This window comes from Nothoprocta perdicaria, unplaced genomic scaffold (assembly GCF_003342845.1).
Source record: "Nothoprocta perdicaria isolate Ctin4 unplaced genomic scaffold, notPer1 scaffold_4, whole genome shotgun sequence".
NCBI classification, from domain to species: Eukaryota; Metazoa; Chordata; class Aves; order Tinamiformes; family Tinamidae; genus Nothoprocta; species Nothoprocta perdicaria.
Window position 1 is genome coordinate 7,767,270 of NW_020455643.1, and position 18,247 is coordinate 7,785,516.

Sequence of the window (18,247 nt, forward strand, 5' to 3'; positions counted from 1 at the left end):
TTATCTGTTAAATTGTTAAAAAAAAAAGGCGAGTGCTTTAATAGAGTCTAAGAATCTTCACTATAAACGACAGATGAATAGTATTAAAGCTCTTCATACAGTACTAAAGCTTCCTTTTTACGAATGTGTAACTTAAAAGCGACCCAAAGCTTCACTTCATCCAACAGACAGAAGCTGACATTTCACTTTCCACCAAAGGTTTCATTAGAACAACACAAGCACCAGGCTCAAAACTCCCCAGACTTTTCTGAAAGCAGATAGAAACTTGGCTCCAGCATCCAGACTTGTGGTAACCGTGTGGTTTTCATATGAGATGAACCTTAACAGGAGAATCACCCTGAGAACTACAATGAGGCAGTAAATGATAATCAGGGGGCTACATGCCCATTTCTGGGGGGAAAGGAAGAAGAGTGAAAATAAACTGGGTAAAATTCAGTAAAGTTAACACTGCTGGAGCCTTTTACAAAATAATCATTGAAATGTCAGAGAATTCGCATTGCTTCATCTGTATTACAAGTTTGAAAAGTTGGTTGTCATTCATGCTGCTCTACTTTACAAGCATATCCAGCTGCCTCTGTTGCTAACAGCTGTTTTGAGCTCTGTCTTAGGTTTTTCCAAGTGTAAAAGTCCAAATTTTCTGTACCTTATTTATGGGTTCATGCAGACTCAAAGGGGCCATTTCTGGAAAATGTTAATTACTTCCATGGCTACATCTTATAGCAATTAGGAAACAGTTTGACCAACTACTCCTATTTCCTTGACACAGACCAGAATCTGCTAATAATGCATGCAATAGAAGGATTTGGTTTTGTCTTTGATTTAAATAAGCAAATCCCAAATGGTTAAATGCAAGTAAAATATTCAAACTGCCTTTATAAATACTTAAATTTAAGTGGCAAAATAAGGACATCAGTTTTACTCAGAAAATCCAGAGTGATTCAATAGCCCTTCCTAATTGCTCCAGGCCTGTGCTGTTATTTCATGGAAATAAATGATCGTCTGGCAGTTCTATTTATTTCCACACTAAATTGGAAAACACTTCTATTTTTCTTTTGTTTAATGGTTGGGTGCTGTTCCATAATCCCTTTTCCAGGCAAACCTTTTATTTCTAGAATTTAAAACACTACCCTAACTCCTAGGAGGGAAACATGTTCTTATTTAATCATATTCTCTCATTCCCAAACGTCTTTATATTTAATTTCTTGGTTTGGGTGTGTGTGTTCATGCATGTGTGTGTTTGTGTGTGCACATTTGTGCACAAGCAAATTTGCAATTTTTCTATAGCACGAAGATTTGCCTCATTGTAATAAAGAACATTAGCTGAACATCATCTGAAAAGCAGTTACAAATTATACGCCTTCATTATTCGTTTAGCAGGAAAGAGACTACAGAGCATTACAATTACTGTGCTTTAAAGCAACTCCAAATTATTTCCATATGAAAATGTAGCTGCTCAGTAACAAACACGCTGGATAGAGCTTTGAGAGGGATCTCACTGGATTGGGAGAGATCACAGGGCTGTCATTTCAACAGAGTGACAGATGCTGCACTCAGTGACAGTCACCGTAACTTTTGCACAGACTCCATATGACTCCACATGGGTCACTGTATCCCATTTGGATACAGAGTCAATGGAAACTAGGAGGTTTTCTAAAAATACTGCCCCTGAAGTGAGAGACACATATGTCCACTGTGTCCCTCCAAGGACCTGACTAAGAAAGAACAATAACTTCTTAAATTTAACTTCTGTATATGAATGAAAATCATACTCATAGTTGTCCAAAGACATTAGCATACATAGTGCTCCCACGAGGTTTTAGCAGGGTTGTCTGTAGGTGCACATGTCTCATATACTTACCTGGAAGTCATATATTACTGGACTCATCTATTTTAGTAGGTCTGAATGCCATATTTAGGAAAATTGGTGGATTTTACAGGGGATACTCATGGTTAAGCTTGAAGCCTACCTTTAGGCATCTAACCTAGGAAGTCTGAGTTGCCTCTGTTATTGGTAATATGAGAAATTTAGGCTCCTAACTTTGGTCCTCAGAACTACATCTAAATTTGAAGCTAAGTATAGCCTAAAGTAGATGGTGCATCCTCCCCGTCCCACCTTAAGGAAATCACTCCAGAAATACCAGTTTTAAACACACAGTATCATCCCATTTAAAAATCAGGCTTCAAGGGCAGTGAGATTGGTAGGTAAATGCAAAAACTCTTGCAACTTCTCTACTTGCTGCACACATTTGGAAGTGCAAAGGCAACTCAGATGCGTTCATATCCTCTAGTAGGCTTTCTTCTGGAAATCACAAATGTGACGAGCACAATGACAAATAATCCCAAGATACTGAGGCCCACTGCAGTGGGAACTACTTTGCTGTTTCTGTCAAGATAACATTCTTCCTCTGCAAGAAAAAGGAGATGAGAGAATGTGTTAGAGCAGAACGCTGTTCTTCTAGACTATTCATTCATATTCTAGACAAGTTAGCAAACACAAACCAGAAGGGCTCAAAATGCTTCTTTTTCCTGGACTGCTTAGTATGTTTTTACCTGTGGTGAATCCTATCTCAAGAAAACAATGCTTGCCTCTTGGCAAATAGCTACATGCTTCACTAGAGAATTTCTCTGCTCTGTCATGTCCACAGGCAACTGTTTTTCCATCAGCATCTCTACTTACACAGCAGGAGGCTTTTTGGCTCAAGGCAGATGTGGAGCATCACACTACAAAGTACAAGTCTAAATATTAACAAGAAACATCCTGCATGGACAAACATGCTGCTGGATGGTATCTGATCGCTTCTGTGTGATAAAAAGGATCAGGCCAGAGAGGGAGCCCATAACTTAGCATATCATTAGCACAGCAAGGTTCATAGTTAAGCCAGTATTTCCTATGAAAAATCAAGTTCCAAATCCTCTGCATGTTTAATTCAGAATATATGTGGATAACTGTTGCTGATTTGGAACACTAAGAGCTTTGGAAAACAGAGGCCTTGGGCTCAGTCCGGGGCATTGATATAATAGTATTCTTGTGATTATATCCTCACTTCCTTGGCCAGTCCCTAACCAAACCATTCTTTAAATCATCTTCTAACTAGTTATCAGCTCATGAATTTAGAAAAGAACTTCCAGATTCAGTTAAACAGGTGCCTTGCCTATGGAAGGAGGATACCGTTTGGATCACTGACGTAAGTGGAATATTTAGCCAGGCAGCAATGGCAGGAACAGTCTTACGTTCACAGTGTAGCTTGGGAATGAGGGCAAGGTCTCTGAATATGTTATTCCAGAACGGGTTCAGACCTACCTCCGCCATCTGGTTTATAGGAAACCAGGACATAGGAATGTCCAGGAATTTCCTTGGGCTACAGGGAATGATGTCTAACATGATGTTTTGAGTGGCATCTTGGTAGGGTAACCCAAATCCCAACATATTCAAGGTGAGCAGTGAGCTGGGATGAGATTTCAGATTGGTAAAAGTAAGGTATTATTAAAGAAATGAGCTGAAAAATATTTGCGCTTGAATCCTGCAAAAGCTGGAAGTGCTTGAATTGTCAGTTTTGCTTTAATGTAACCACGGGCTATCAGCGCTGGCAACTGGCTCTTATGTTGATTATTATTATTATTATTATTATTATTGATTATTATGTTATGATTGCAAGAAGACACTTTTGCAGCTTTCCAGGCTCTAACAGGCCATTCCTTCCTGATGCAATTCTCCTGAAGTCTATACAAGAGTGTAAGGAACATGAAACCAATGGTCACTGTTTTTTTCTTTTTTGTTCCCCTTTTAAAGATAAGCAAATTTGGCTCAACAGAAGTGAAACTATGCCTCAAGAAACGTTTGGGGGGTAGGCCAGCAATGTGCTTATTTTACAGAATAATTCCTTCAGTGGGGATTTTGTCTTTCAAAATCTGCATATGCAACAGATATGCGTAACACTTTCATAACTGCTTCATGGCCACTGGGGAATTGCTGCTGTAAATGCTTTCTCAGGCTTTTGATTAAGAGCAAAACTTAATTTAATTTTGGATGTGGTATCAATTAGCAGACACTAGCCTGACCTTGAAGAGAGAGACTGCCTTCCTAAGCTCTGTCTCTGCCAGAGGTGAGGCCACAACAAAACTAATTCTGAACCACGGGAGCATGCTGATCATGCTCCTCCTTAGGAGTGCACTTTATCATGCCTAGACCCAGCTGCTTTGCAAGGATTCACAAGTAGTCCTTATTAACTGGCAACTTTGCTGCTAAAGCTGTGGGATGTTGTGGTTATCAAGAAATTTTAAGATAGCTGAGATCTGACGACACTGAGAACAGAGACCTTGAGCTGAGCTGGATGTATTAGATGTCAGAGGAAGCCAGTGCAACGGTGGGGAACACACCTGCCCACAAGAAAACAGCAGGGAGGAAGAAAATGGTGCCAAGTAGGGCTTGCCTGAGGCCCCAGAGAGCTGACATGTAGATCTCAGAAGGGTGGGCAGGACATCCTTCCTACTTACCTCTTCCAAACTGGTTCCCGACAATATTGAAGGCCTGCAGCTGCATGTTAACAGTGAGCAGCTGGAAGCTCTTCTCCAAGCTGAAGACTTGCTTGCTGGCACATTTGAAGGAATTCCCCAGCTTGGTTGTAAACATCTGCTCCTGTATGGCTGCGTAGTAGAGCATACCTGGAGGCCATAAAGCAGGGATGGTAACAAACAGGAAGCCCCTCTAACTCTGTTGAAATCAAAATATTTCTGAGGCAAAACAGAAAATGTGTGTGTTTTGTCAGAGCAGCAGTAATAGCTGTAGCTAAAGCACAGACAGTTTTCCCCATAATGTATCAGTTACATTTCTCCCCTGTAAAAATAATTGTTTTAATTACTGAGGAGTAAGTTGGCAAAGATTAAAGATTGAGTCTGAAATAATGGGAAAAAAGGCAAGGTGCTTCTTCAAATTGCATTTTAACAGCCTGAATCAGCAAGGGAGGGTTAGGTTTCTCCCAAGAACAGACACTTAGGGTTCCATCACTGCTAACTCTAGCCAAAAGAGAGGATTGACATGTCATGGGAATTTCACATTTCTGGTCCTTGTTATTTTATGTATTAAATATGTATTTAAGCATATATCAGTGTCACAGAATTTTATGAAAAACTTGGCTCAAATTTTGTTTCTGTCAGTAGAAGAGAGCTGAAGCATGGCAAGATTGTGTAGCCTGGACCTTGGACACATTGCCTCCCTTGAAAGTGGGATGCACGGCATGTTGAAAGCTTGATAAAATAACAAAATTTGCAAAATTCAATCTTTTAATATATGAATGCCTCTCAGAGTGAAACAGTCTGTAGAACACTGGAAGTAAGAGAAAGAAATCTCATAATAAGAATAGGCTGATATGCAATGTACACTGTGAATGTAAAATCACTGACCTTCAGACTGTAAGCTGGCCTCGATTACACTGACATAGTAGGTTCGTGTTTTCTGCAAAAGAAGGTTTATCTTTATTCCTTCTTCATCCTTGTATTTGTGAAAAGACAGTTCACCACAGCAAAATGGTCACAAAGAGCTTCACAGAAGAATTGCTGTTTGCAGTATCACCTTTGAGAAGCAGCTTTGAAATGAATTGCTTTTTTCCCCTTTTTTTAAACCATTCCATCTACCAGGTTTACGTCGCTTCATCTAACATCTTATAGCTGGTAAAATGCAGCCATAGTGTGTCCATCACAGCTCTGTTTAACTGCACTGCGCAGTTGGTGATATCTGGAGTATTTCTGTGATATCTGCACTAACCTAAAGTAGAAGGGAGCTAAGCAAATATTAGAATGTTATACCTTGCACAAATTAACTGGTATGTGATAACGGCATTTTATTTTTAATGACCTGTCTGCTATGAAAGTTCCTATAGTGCTCCCTTAGTGAGTTTGCAGTGAATTTATCAGTGCTCACCTGCTTGCAGAACCTAACTGATGCCCTTAGAAGTACTTAGGGCTCTCTGCAGAGCAGTGCAGCTTATGCCTGGGCACTCTTCACGTGAGCAACATCTGTATGTCAGCAACTGCAGCAAGCAGCAGGGATCTGGCCTCTTCTTCACAGATTATCATTATTTGGAGCTAGGAGATGTCAGCAGCAAGCTGAGAGCTCCTCTCTCCATGCTGATACTGCTCGTTTTCTGTATTGTCAATACAAGTGAGGCCTCAGCAACCTGGCTGTCTCTGTACAGGGGAGAAATGCTCCACACTGCTGACACCAACAGTGCTGGCCCAGTTTCATGTGCCCATAGACTGCTGACTTGGAAAACACCTGCTATAACAGCAGCACTGAGCAAAATTTCCAGTTTCTTGCCTGAATATGCTGTAAACCCTCACACGATCTGACTGGCACAAAGGGAGAGACAACAGGGCTTTTCCAGGCAGCAAAGTTGGAGTTATAAGGTGAGCTTTGAGGTAGCAGCCCACCTATTAATTCTGATCCTCGTTGTGAGCACACAGGATTGATGAGCGTAGTTAGTGGATAGGTAACGGTTCGTGTGAATATCTCTTTTATGTCCATTTTTAATATCATGTAGGAGAGTTTTAAATTTGGTGGATTTGATTGGGCTGGATAGAAAACCTGTAAAATACTAGCTCAAAGAGAAGAAAGAAGAAATACACCAGAAAAGAAGTCTCAGGACTCTCCTTAGTTGAATAGGTCAAATACCACCAATTTTTGGCATTTTGGACACAGTTAATGACTTCACTTGGGGAAAACACCAGTTCCTACTTCACAGCCTGAGGGCTGGTTACAGAACGTCCTCTTTTCAGGTCCCTGGCACAAGGTTCCTGGAAGGGAGCTGGCTGAACCAAGGGCTCATCCCCAGCACCTGCCCTGGGGCTTCATCCAGCTCTGCTTTCCCTCACACAAATGAGAAGTGTCAACGCTGCAGTTAATTGAGCACCCTGCTTCAAAGCCCACGGTGCAGAAGTCAGAGAGGCTGCAAGGACTAAACACATCAGGAACGGCAGCAAACAGATTTCTTATTAACTTGTAATTTGAAGAACTCTTAAGCCAGGCCCTGATGTTCTCATGAGGCTTATCTTTAAGTGGAGGGTGGATTGTCTAATGCTGTGCCAAGAGGCACCTTTTTCAGGGCAAGGGAGATCAAGGACCTCCTAAAGCTTCCTATTGCTCTCCTTACCACTGCTTATATCACCAGAATTTTTTCTAAGTATCCTTATAGCAAAAAATGCTACTCTTGTGAGCAGCCTACCTTTAAAGCAAACCCAGTTTGAAACAATCATTTCTTTGTTCTAATAACCCCTTGATTTTTTGCCTCTTTTCCTCTGTGGCTTTGAGAAATCTTTCTGCCATAAACTGCAAATGAGATGGAAATCTATTATCTGCTTAAGCATTAATAAACCGAAAATTCAGGTGAGCTATAATTTGCTGTTGCCTCTAGGACTTGCTATGGATGTAGGTCAAATGGTGCTATCTGAGCGCCTCGTGAACTGTGAACTAACCACTCGTAGTTTCCCCAATTATCCCTAATTTGGTTTCAGCTTGCCATGCCATGATCAGTGGGGGAAACACAGGGGTTTCCTCTTCTGGAAGAACTTGGAACCAGGCTCTAAAATTACTTGTTTAAAATTAACTTGATCAAGTTAAAATTACCATTTTAACTTGATTAACTGAAAGACATGGATCAGCAGTGGCCTTCAGTTGTGTTACACTCTGTCAGAGCTCGATGGGACTGAGCATTGTCCTGTTGCTCCCACCCTTAACTCTGTATTATTATATTATAATATTGCAATATTATGAGATACTATAAGCCCACAGTGGTTTCTTAAAGTCTAGTCCACATGCATTGCAGTCTCAGCAAGGAACGTGGTGTCAATAAGCCCAACATCAAAACTAAAAATCCTTTGCCCACTCTGAAAGCACAAACCTCTTTCTGGCTCAAGTTTCTCTGTGTATTTATGAGTCTCCCTGCTCCGGTGCATTTTAAGGATATTTACCCTCACTTTTGCTGTTATTTGCAAACTGTTTGAGTTTTCCCACTCTGATGTTAGGCAAACCGCTTCCCTTGGCAGTGAATGGGCTCCTAAGCACTTCCACCTGCATGGATGGTCCTTCGGGTTTAACAACTACCTCTGTTTTTCATCTGGGCAGAACTGTGTGACCTGGTATCTGTGGGGAGCAAATGACTAAGTGCATGTTCATTCGGGCAGTCCCTGGGACACAATTTCATAAGATTTCATAAGAGCAACTTGAGAGCGTGAGTCAGAGTGAGTGAGAACTGCCGGCACAAACACCTTGCTCCTGAGCAGCTGCTCCAGGCTGCCAAATTCCCTCGCTCTATCCCACCCCAATCCAAATGGCAGACCTGGCCTTACCTCCCACTCCATCTTTACCTATGTAAAAATGAGATCCACTTTATTTATTTTTTTCCCAGGGAGGCTATTTATAGACTTTGTGTATCTTAATTGCTAGCTGTAAATCTGCTCTTCCTTAGCACTTTCTGTCAAAGGATGTAAGAACCTTTCAAAATTTGCCATTCAGTAAACAAAATCTGATTTAGCTTTGAAGCTGGTCCTGCTTTGAGCAGGTATTGGACCAAAAAACCTCCACAAGTCTCTCACCACCTAAAATAATCCATGGTGCTATGAATTTAATTCTCTGGAAAAGGTAGGAGCAATAATACCTCATATCTATGTGGAAAACTATCGAAGAGATAGATGAAGTGGCTTTTCCTGCAGCCATTCATGCCAGGAATATATCAGAAGCAGCCTCAGTTCCAGCTCCCCAAATCTAAATATTCCTTTCCTCTAAATGCACCAATTACCTTCACAAAGACAAAGTTTATAAAGCCACCACTGAAAGTTATGTTCAGAGCAGACTGCAGCGTCCCACAGCTTCCAGATATTTGTGTCTTGTTGGGATTGATGTTCGTGTACTCCGTCTGCTTCTGTGGAGGGAAAAAGACATTATGGAGAGGAGGGAGGAAAGATCAGTTAGAAACACATAGACATTAATAGCTTTGTCCCTGTGAGATTCCCAAAATAGGGGTGAGATTGGGAATAATGTTCTCTGCCTGATGTTGGGCAGTGGGAGGAATGTGAATTGCTTCCATCAACATTAGATACTCAACCCATTTAAGAAATATTCGGGCTCCAGGCAAGAACGTTTGGGTTTGAAATGGGGATGGCTCAAGAGGTATCTCAGCTATGCTGTTAAACAAAAAAAGCCCCCGTATGTCCCACTGCCATCATTACAAGTCAAACTCCAGCAGCTGAGATTTTGTGGTATAGAAAAGGCCTGAGACGGGTAGAAAGAAGTTTTTTTTTTTTATGGTACAAGCTAACTCCTGGAAATTGCTTTAAAAGGAGTAGAATAAACACCAGCTAATGAAAAAAAAACCAGCTATTTTAAGGTTTGTAGTGTTGTCTTCTTACCTTCTGGATATTTTGAGCTATCAGCTGCAAACCCATCACTGCTCTGATGCAGGTCGTGCTTCCATTACGAACAGTGTAGGTACCCGTGGGGATGGGAGAAGGCTGAGGGGCGAGAGTGGGTCTCACTGTTGTTGTAGTAGGTGGGATGGTTGTTTGGTTCCTTGTGTGAACAGTTGTTGTGTTGGCCACGGCCGTGGTTGTTGCTGTCGTTTGATTAGTTGACCCTTGGGTGGTCTTTACTGTAGTCTTTTTGGCGGTTGTAATAGATATGACAACGGCTGTTTGGTTGTTTGTCTGTGTAGGCTTTCCAGTTGTGTTGGTAGCTACACCAGTCGTTTCTGTGCTGTCATTTGTCACAGCTTGAGTGGTTGTGCACATAAGGTGTACAGTTCTGTTGGTCGTTCCTCCTGCATCCCCTCCTCCTGCACCATTTGAAGAGGAACCAGCTGCCCCTGCTGCAGTTGTGGTTGGCACCGTCGGAGTTGTCTCCTCACCTGCTTGTGTGGTGGTTGCTGCTGCCTGGGCGGTTGTGTGAGTGGGTTGTGCTGTGGCTGGAGACTCGCTGGCTGTCTGCACAGTTGGGCTATGGCTTATGGGTGTCGTTTTAAGAGAGCCTGTGCTGTTAAAATGAAGCGTGGTGTCTCCACGGGTTGAAGAACCATGAAGGGAAGGGAGCTGAGCAGAAGTAGCTGTCTGTTTGAAGGATGTGGTTAGTGAAGACATTTTGACACCCTGGGTCACTTCAGCACAGCAAGAGGAAAACGCTGTAAAGAAACAGGCATGTCAGTAGTCTGATAACCTTCACTGTCCAAAATTTCTGCTGAAAATAACCACAGGGATTTTGCTGTCAGGTCACACAGGAGCGATCCTGCAGATGTGCCGCAGGATGGGCCCCGACGTTTCCCTGCTCCCTGATCTCCGCACGTCCGGGCGCGCAGCCCCATGGCCGCACGTTGGCTCCTGGCTCCCAGTGCTGCTTTTCCTGGGAACCATGAGATCAAATTCCATGAGATCAAATCAGTGAGGGCTGACGGAGGGGCAGCGTGAGCCTGGGTGTAACCCATGAAGGGGTGGTTGACTCCTTAGCATGGGGAAAGGAAACATTCCTAGTATGTGAGAGAAGGGAGGTAACGCAAGGGCCATGTGGTGGTTCAGAACAGTCTGGGAGAGCGGGAGATTCCGGGTTTTATCAATGGGGAAGTCACAGCCACAGCAGCTTGAGCGCTCAGTGCTTCCCTCCAGGAGATACCCCAAGGGGCGCTCCAAAGCGGGAAGCACCAGGCCTCCCCATGACACTCGCTCAGAAAGAGAAACGAATTTCAGGGTGCAACATTCAGTAGCTTTTTGGACCACATCTGAAAATAGCCCTTCCATCTTGTAGCATTTACAGAAGTGGGTCCCTTTGCAGAACTGGGGGCAAAAGAAAATACTTGGCTCCTAAATGTTAATAACAGTGAAAAAGAAAAAACTTGAAAACCTACATTGTAAAATAAATAAAAGTCACAGCTCTTTCACATGTCTTAGACTGTGAATATGTAACAAGATCCTGTGAAAACAAAGTCAAGCTAAAAGAAATCATAAATCACTAACATACATAGGTTCCTTGATGTGCATGAAGCTTAAGATGCAGTTAAGTGTTTCAGTGCCTAGATTTGCTGGAGAACAGAAATGAATTCTCAACTTTGGAGGCAGAAGGGATCCAAAAGCCCAGGATGATTTACATACCTAGAATGGCTTCACAGCTGTTCAACTTACTGGCTGCAAAGTTCTGTTTTTTTCTAAGCTGGTTCTCTCAAGGAAGTTCTTCAGGAATCAATAGCAATGTTTTGGGACAGGCAGGTTGCCAAGATTCAGATTTCAGGATGAACTGAGGCAAACAGAGTGGATAGGGCCGGAATCTCACAGGTTTATATTCTTTTCGTTTAATTAATTATTTTTGCTCAGCATAAACAAAAATCTGCACTCAAGAGAAAAAAAAATCTGAACTCAACAAAAGTTGAGTTCACAGGATGTCTCCATTTCTGGATGCATATTTACTAAATCAGAATAAGACCTGATTGCTTTTGAATTTAATTCACAATAAAAACCAAAGGAGTGAGAAGCGATGTATGGAATTGAACACACAGCACAATTATCCCTCAAAGCTCGTGTGCTAGAGAAGTGCAGAAAGGGGGATGTACACTCCATATTCCTCAATTTGCTTGTTTTTCATCTCTGTTTGGGCGTGTAACACCCGAGCCTCCAAGGAGGGAACTAGGACAGGCCAGACCTGGGCAGCAATCGGGAGCGGGAAGCATCAACGCTCAGTACCCCAATTTGCTCCCAGGAGCTGCTGAGAGAATTAACCTCTTGCTGGGGATTTTCTTACCCCTTTTGGCATCTAACTCACAGGGCTGCACAGTCTGGTGCTCAGTTCTGCTTTATGCTGCACAGAGGAAATACCCAGGTTTATTTTTCGGTTGCCGTTTTGTTATGGTGACATAAAAACCTGCCCCGTCTCCTATGAGCCGTGGGGAAATTCTCACCAACTCTGGCTGCTGGGGCTCTAAGAGATTTTTGACCTGAGATGGAGCCCCCAGGCACAGGAATTGTTTCTTAGCCCTTGAACTCTCAATATTTGTAATTCCCCACCTGCACAGAAGGACTTTACTTGGTGGCTTTAACAAAATATTACAATCAATTACTAAAGAATGGATGAAAAAAAAAGAATGGAGAAATGGATAAAAGAATGGACGAAAAGACAAGGGAACAAGTTTCTCCTGGCCAAAGGCACCCTTTAGACCACTCAGTGGTCACCCTTGCTGACCACTGAATTATTAATGTTGTTACTGTTATGTTTCCCAGCCCAGTCCCCGCGCCGTTTCCCTGCTCAATGCCCTCCTCACCATGTAGATTTTGTACTGCTACAGGTGCTAAGGGGTGACTTAACATGTCAGGATCCATCCATAACCACGTTGGCTGCACAGATTGCCCCCGAGCCACCCTAAGCATCTGAGGGTGACTTTGATGTGGGTGGCCTTTGAGATAAGTCCTGGTTGTTCCAGCCTTGCCCAAGCCCCAAGCCACGTTCTTGCTTTCCTCACCATGCTCTGCATCAAACAAAGCCCTGACTCGGGTGCTTTTTCTTTAGTTTTCCTTCTGCCTGTCTCCCTTGAGATTCCAGTTGGTTCTGCTGGTCTGGAAATTATTTTTAGAAACACAAAACCGAAAAAGTTTGCTTCCAATACAATTTAGGGTTGCTTTCAATGCAATTTTGAGCTACTTCCAATACAATTTCAAGCTACTTCCAATACAATTTAGAGCTGCTTCCACCTCACAAGCAGAGTTCAGCTCAGTGAGCACACAGATAAGGAAAAACATCAGATCAAGCCTACAGCAGCTGTAATTAAATATATATCTGTATTTATATTTGCATTTTGCTTCTTATCAGGGGGGCCCCCATTGAAAGCACCCTTCACCACCACCACCAGAACTGCCTCTCAGGTTGCCCCCATCCTGGTGGCCTCGTCTCCCGAGCACCCAGAACAACCCCAGGCACCACCCGTCCCCCTTGCTGGAGAGCGCGACTCACCGCAGGCCAGGGTGAGCAGGACGCAGCGCCCGGCGCCCATGGTCGGCGCCGCGGAGGCCTCAGCACTGCCGCTCCTCGCTGCGCGGCCGCGTGCGACGCGGCCCGGCCATCGCGGGGCTGCCGTCACGGGGGCGGGAAGGAGGTGGAGAGAGCGGCCCGGGTGGCTGCGTCTCCTCCGCGAGCTACCGCAGAAAGGAAAAATGATGGTTAGAAAGGAAAGTGAAAATGGAAGGGGCTGGCGTGGGTGTGGAGGTGCTGCCGCAGGCCGCGTGCTCCTCGGCCTCGCTGGGGTGACTTGCAGCTGTAGCCCCATGTGGGGTTGAGACCTGGGAATCTCTGCTGCTCCCAAGGCTGGTTACAAGGTTTGTCTTGTTAAATAAAATCCTGTATTTACATAAAGTGGGGAGACGGGGACTGTGCTCTGTCTGCCTCCACAAGCAGAGCACAGCCCCAGGAAAACTCCGGCCCCGGGGGCTGCCAGCGCTGGCTCATCCAGCCCCTGGCTCATCCAGCCCCTCTCCAGGACGGAGTTTGCTCAGGATGGGTCAGCCAAGATGGCTGGACGTCAGCATCGCCCAAACCCTCTCAGGCAAACAGCAACCAGCCACTTGTGCCCCTTGAAACCAGGGCTGGACAGGAGTGCGGTCACAGCGGCACCCAGCGCCCGCCCGCTCGCTCTAGCGGGAGTCAGAGCGAAAGCTGCGGTTCGCAGCAGCACAGCCTCCTTCCCGCAGCGTGCGAGCTGGTTTTCCCACTCTTTGTAAGAACTAGGAATGGTCCCAGAGCTTTCCAGACAGTTGGGAGCAAAGTCAATACCAGAAAGTGCAAAGCAGAGCAAAACTCCTTGGCAGGAGGGCCTCTTGCCCGGGGGCTGCAGCACCAGCGCACCCAGTGCTGAACTGCCTTGGGGGGTGAAGCTTTGTGCTCATCTAAGAGTCCCAAGGATCCAGGAACAGAACCAGGGGAAAGGGGAAAAAAAGCACTTGGTGTCTTTGTGATATGGGTGGTGAAAATCAACATGTTGGGGCAGAAGCGTGGATTTTTTTTCAGCTGTGCTGATGGGGCCTTACTGACACTTGCCTGTTTGGAACAGAAAGAAAGATGACGACGGCTTGTTTCAGGCAGGAAAGCAAAAAACACTGCGGTTGATTTTTTTTTCTATTTGTAATTTTTATAAATCTCAAACAAAGTGTGGTTCTACATAGTTCAGAATGGTCTAGTTACAGAAAGTTCATTTTCACACTTTTTTTTCCTGTAATAAAGTCATACATTCTGTCTTGACTGGAAAAAAAAAAGAAGACAGGTAATTCCCCAAGAGAACTCTGTGCTTTTTCCCTGTCTGATTATCTCTCATCAGTCACAATATACAAATACATCATCATCATCAACACCATGGAAAATATGCAAGAATAACAAACTGTACCAATTCTCCGTTGGGAAGAAAAAAAAAAAAAGCAGCTATTTCAGCTCCAGCTGCAAGAAGTATACACAATTTGGCTTTTTTTCTCTTATTTATAAATATTTCTAATCATATATTTCCTATCAGGTCAGGCTTTGAACATTTTGGAAAGGAAGCACATGACCTTTCTCACATCCAATCCTGTTTGAAATTGCAGAGTCTAAGAAAAGGATGGATAATAAAATGGCTTTTCATCACACACACCACTGGAATATAAGACACTCGCAGCTTTGCTGTCACCCTCAGGAGAAGCCAGTGTTCGGACATGCTCTGGCCATAGCCATTTGTGACTGAGGTGAAGACCATTGGTCCGGTTCTCCCCTCAGCGGGGCTAGACTGAAAGCAGCAGAGGGCCAGGCCTGGTTGCATTTTGGCCTGGTTTACTAAATAGCGAGACTTACGTGTCATGGTGACCACATTTGACATTGCCTCCAATAATGGAGGAGTCTGTTGGCCAAAGGCAGCTGAGGAGCACAAAGGAGATCCAAGTCAGAACCTTCTCCTGGAGGGCAGGTCCAGACCGGATCCAGAGAGAGCAGCGGACACAGAGCAACAGCCAGGGTGCAGTGCTGACCCAGGCTGCTACAGCATAGCTGGGCTTTAGGCCCGGTTCCTTAGACCTTGTCCCTCTACAGCTAAAATTTATTGGCAACCATTACTTTTAAACACCTTTATGGGCTTTATATCCTCTCCAAAGAGCACTGAAGTGAAAGCCATACTTGGACACTTATGTTTTCTGGACCATTAACCCGAAAATGATCGTGTCAAAGATCTAGATACAGAAGTATACCTTAATGTACATGACAGTCTTGCTGGACATCAACCAAATCATATTCTAGACTTTACATGGAGAGCTAGTGGCTTAATCACCGCTTTTCTTGTAGAGAGAAACCCATTAAAAGATTATCCTACCTATTAGAAAGGGTCATCAAGCCCCATTTTGCCAGGCCTGTAAAGCCAGAAGATGGTTCTTGTTGGGTGCTCTTGGACTTGTCAGCAGCCTGATCTTGGGCTCTGGTACAGTAGGAAGGTCAAAGATGTGACTAGCAGATGAGCCCACCCTGAGCGACCAGCCCCCAAAGCCAGCGACACCCACGTGCTGCATCTCCACTGCCCACAGCCACGGGGAAGCCAGGTACTCACCATCCTCAGTACATTCATGGTGCAGGTAGCCCCAGGCTTTGGTCCACAAGGATGGAACGTGAGAATTTGCATAAAATTTCAGATATTCATTTCAAAAACAAAGTAGGGAGGAGAATTAGTTATAATCCCGCCCATACCTTTGCTGTTGTCATGATGGGTTAGGAGAGAGGAGAAGCTGCTGCAGCTGCCCCCTTCCCCAGCACATCTCCAGAGCACCCCACAGATGCCACCACTAGCGCTCCCTGCACCCTGCACACAGCAGAGGCAGAAAGAGAACTCACCATATTCACTATCCCCTCGGAGTCTGATCAAAGAGAGGCTTGCACTGCGTTCATCATTAGAATGAAATTCCTCCGGAGAAACTCCAAAGTGCAGATTTGGGTCTTTCCATAAGCCAGCAAGGTGACAAATCCTAGTTTTGGCAGTTTCATATATCCTGGGTATCCTTTTCCCACCACTCACACGCTCACGCACACAAACACAAACATACTACATATATTAATGTGCAATCAAAGCTCCCTGTCCCTTGTCCCTCCTGTGCTCAGCGCAGGGGGGACAGGAGCACCGTTATGAGACCGTGCAAAAATTGCTGACATCAATAGAGGAACCAAAATGAAGTCATTTTATGAAGAGAACAAAACGATTGCACTGCAAGAAAATGTGACTGCACATTTCCTTGGGGGACTGGAAGGACTCTTCCCTTGAGGTGCTCCCATAATTGCAGTAACCCTTAACGCGTGTCAGGTTCCTGAGAGCCAAGGTGTCATTTTTGGGTAAATAACAAGGACAAGATGGACAAGCTCTTTCCTCTGCAGGACAAGATTAACTTCCAGGATTCTCAGATGCTTTTGTCATGAACAGAAAGCATCTGAAATCATGGAGATTAGATATTATTTAAGGGTTAGAAGAACTTTACTCATGAGAATTAACCATTCTAGCCCCACCACAGTGCAAAGAAAAACATTCAGGTCCCTGCACAGAGGGTAACAGAAACGTTACAGGCTCCTGCTATTTCACTCAGATGCTCAATTACTAAAGTGTTTTTTTTTTTTGGTTTTGCTTCATCTCTGTTTTTAGTGCTTTTGCCACATTTATTATTTACATATAGCATTACTAGCCTCAAGGTTAAACAAAAGGTCTCTAATAGGGAAAAATAACCACTGACTCTTGAATTTCTAGGCTCCTGGCTGATATTTACCTATTTGCAATCCTTGGTCAATATTTATCTTTGCTAAAGTACTAGCAGCTTTTGTGGGACTGAAACCCCACTTACCATCAAAATGCTTTCATGCCTTCAGAACTGCTCCAAACGAGCTAATGGCTTATATAGGAATAATAACATCTGTAACCACTTTATATTATATATTACATCCTTAAGTGGCAGAGATTTGGTACAGTCCTTGAATCAAATGTCCTGGAAAAAAAAAGTATTTAACAACAACACTTTATCCACTCACTGGAGCATCTAATGCTCACTGCCTATTTGTAATGCTTAAGTATATTCCTTAAAGGGGATGAAATGTATCTACTCCATAGCCAGCACACAGTGAAAGCATGCAGTCTACTCCAACATATGACATTAAATGGCATTCAATGAATTTCTCAGCACCAAATGTGAAGGAATCTGATCCAGCAACCACAGACTGCAGAGAGGAGCGGAGGAATGACTTATATTGTAAAAAGAGTTCCAAGTATTCTTTGTCACAGTAGCTGTCACACTCTTCCCTGCTAAGCCCTGCACCTCCACCTCATAGCTGGGACTTGCCCCTTGCATCATCCCAAGACAACGCTGTGGGCAACGGGTTGTTCACTGTGCCATTTTTAAACTAGTCACGTTATCACTGCTTGAAGCCTCTCTGAGGGTCCAAGTCATTGGACCAAGTCTTCGTTCCACAACCACCTTAGAATGTGATGGTTTTGGTGTTGACCATCAGCACGAAGGGCACATTTGTGACGCATCCACTGGAATTAAGGAGGGTGGCGAAGGCACAGCCACTGAGGCAAGCAAATGGAAAAGCCTCCAGGCGACCCCATGGTAGAGCAAGAACTTGCAACCCTACGTATGTCCCTCTGCAGTAACTTGGTGTTTAAGCAAAGTTGCCAATAGGTGCGTGCATAGTAACTCTTCAGCTCTACTGTTGACCTAATTTAGGCCACATCTTCTGAAACAGTTTGATAAACAATGCAAGAAGCATTTTTTTCCTATAATACTGAAGGTGGCTTTTGATGCTCTCTGGATGTTTGATGCTCCTTTTGAGATCTTTTTTCCCCGTTTGCCAGCTGGAGGCCACAGTTCTCATGCTGATGAAGTTGTAGTGGATTGTGAAGCTCAGAGCTTGTGAGAAAGGCAACTTTGATCCAGTGTCCACCCAAAACAGAGATGGATGGAGTCCTGAGGAAGGGTGATCCTGCAGCTCAGCTGCCGGCCCTCTGTTCTGCTGGTAAGCTCCTGGCCACCTCGCTCTCCTTGGTTTCTGACTCTACTGAGGCCATGCTGCAGGAGTCATGGTACATATCTGAAAAAGGAGGACATGGGCACTGTCACTACGACACATCTAAAGCATTTTCCATCTACAGTCTTGAGGTTTCTTAATAGAAGCTTGAGGCAAATAAAAGAAAGAAAATAAGCAATCACAGTTCTACCAGTTTTCTTCATAAAAGGCAAGGGAGATTCT

At 44.0% G+C, this 18,247-nt stretch overlaps 2 protein-coding genes across 2 annotated transcripts in view; both read right to left on the reverse strand.

Annotated features, from left to right (window-relative positions):
- Positions 1-1,320: 1,320 nt before the first annotated feature.
- LAMP3 (lysosomal associated membrane protein 3) lies at positions 1,321-10,122 on the reverse strand. The gene is made up of 5 exons (XM_026045234.1): positions 9,400-10,122; positions 8,790-8,912; positions 5,401-5,452; positions 4,495-4,662; positions 1,321-2,405 (listed from the first exon to the last, which is right to left on the reverse strand). Exons 1-5 carry the CDS (start codon positions 10,120-10,122, stop codon positions 2,266-2,268), a joined length of 1,206 nt encoding a protein of 401 aa, XP_025901019.1. The 3' UTR covers positions 1,321-2,265.
- Positions 10,123-16,121: 5,999 nt separating this feature from the next.
- MCF2L2 (MCF.2 cell line derived transforming sequence-like 2) overlaps positions 16,122-18,247 on the reverse strand; it is a 132,789-nt gene continuing 130,663 nt past the window's right edge. Inside the window, exon 34 of the mRNA XM_026045433.1 lies at positions 16,122-18,088. Within this exon, the coding sequence (XP_025901218.1) occupies positions 17,988-18,088 (101 nt within the window). The 3' untranslated portion in view covers positions 16,122-17,987. The remainder of the gene's footprint in view (positions 18,089-18,247) is intronic.

Excerpts from the sequence above, each read along its gene's own strand:
- LAMP3 (XM_026045234.1), bottom strand. The coding sequence starts at position 10,122 with ATGTCTTCACTAACCACATCCTTCAAACAGACAGCTACTTCTGCTCAG. Across the intron at positions 8,913-9,399 it reads TAGCTCAAAATATCCAGAAG|AAGCAGACGGAGTACACGAA; the intron begins GTAAGAAGACAA and ends TTCCCTCCACAG. Across the intron at positions 2,406-4,494 it reads CGGGAACCAGTTTGGAAGAG|AGGAAGAATGTTATCTTGAC; the intron begins GTAAGTAGGAAG and ends TTTTTCTTGCAG.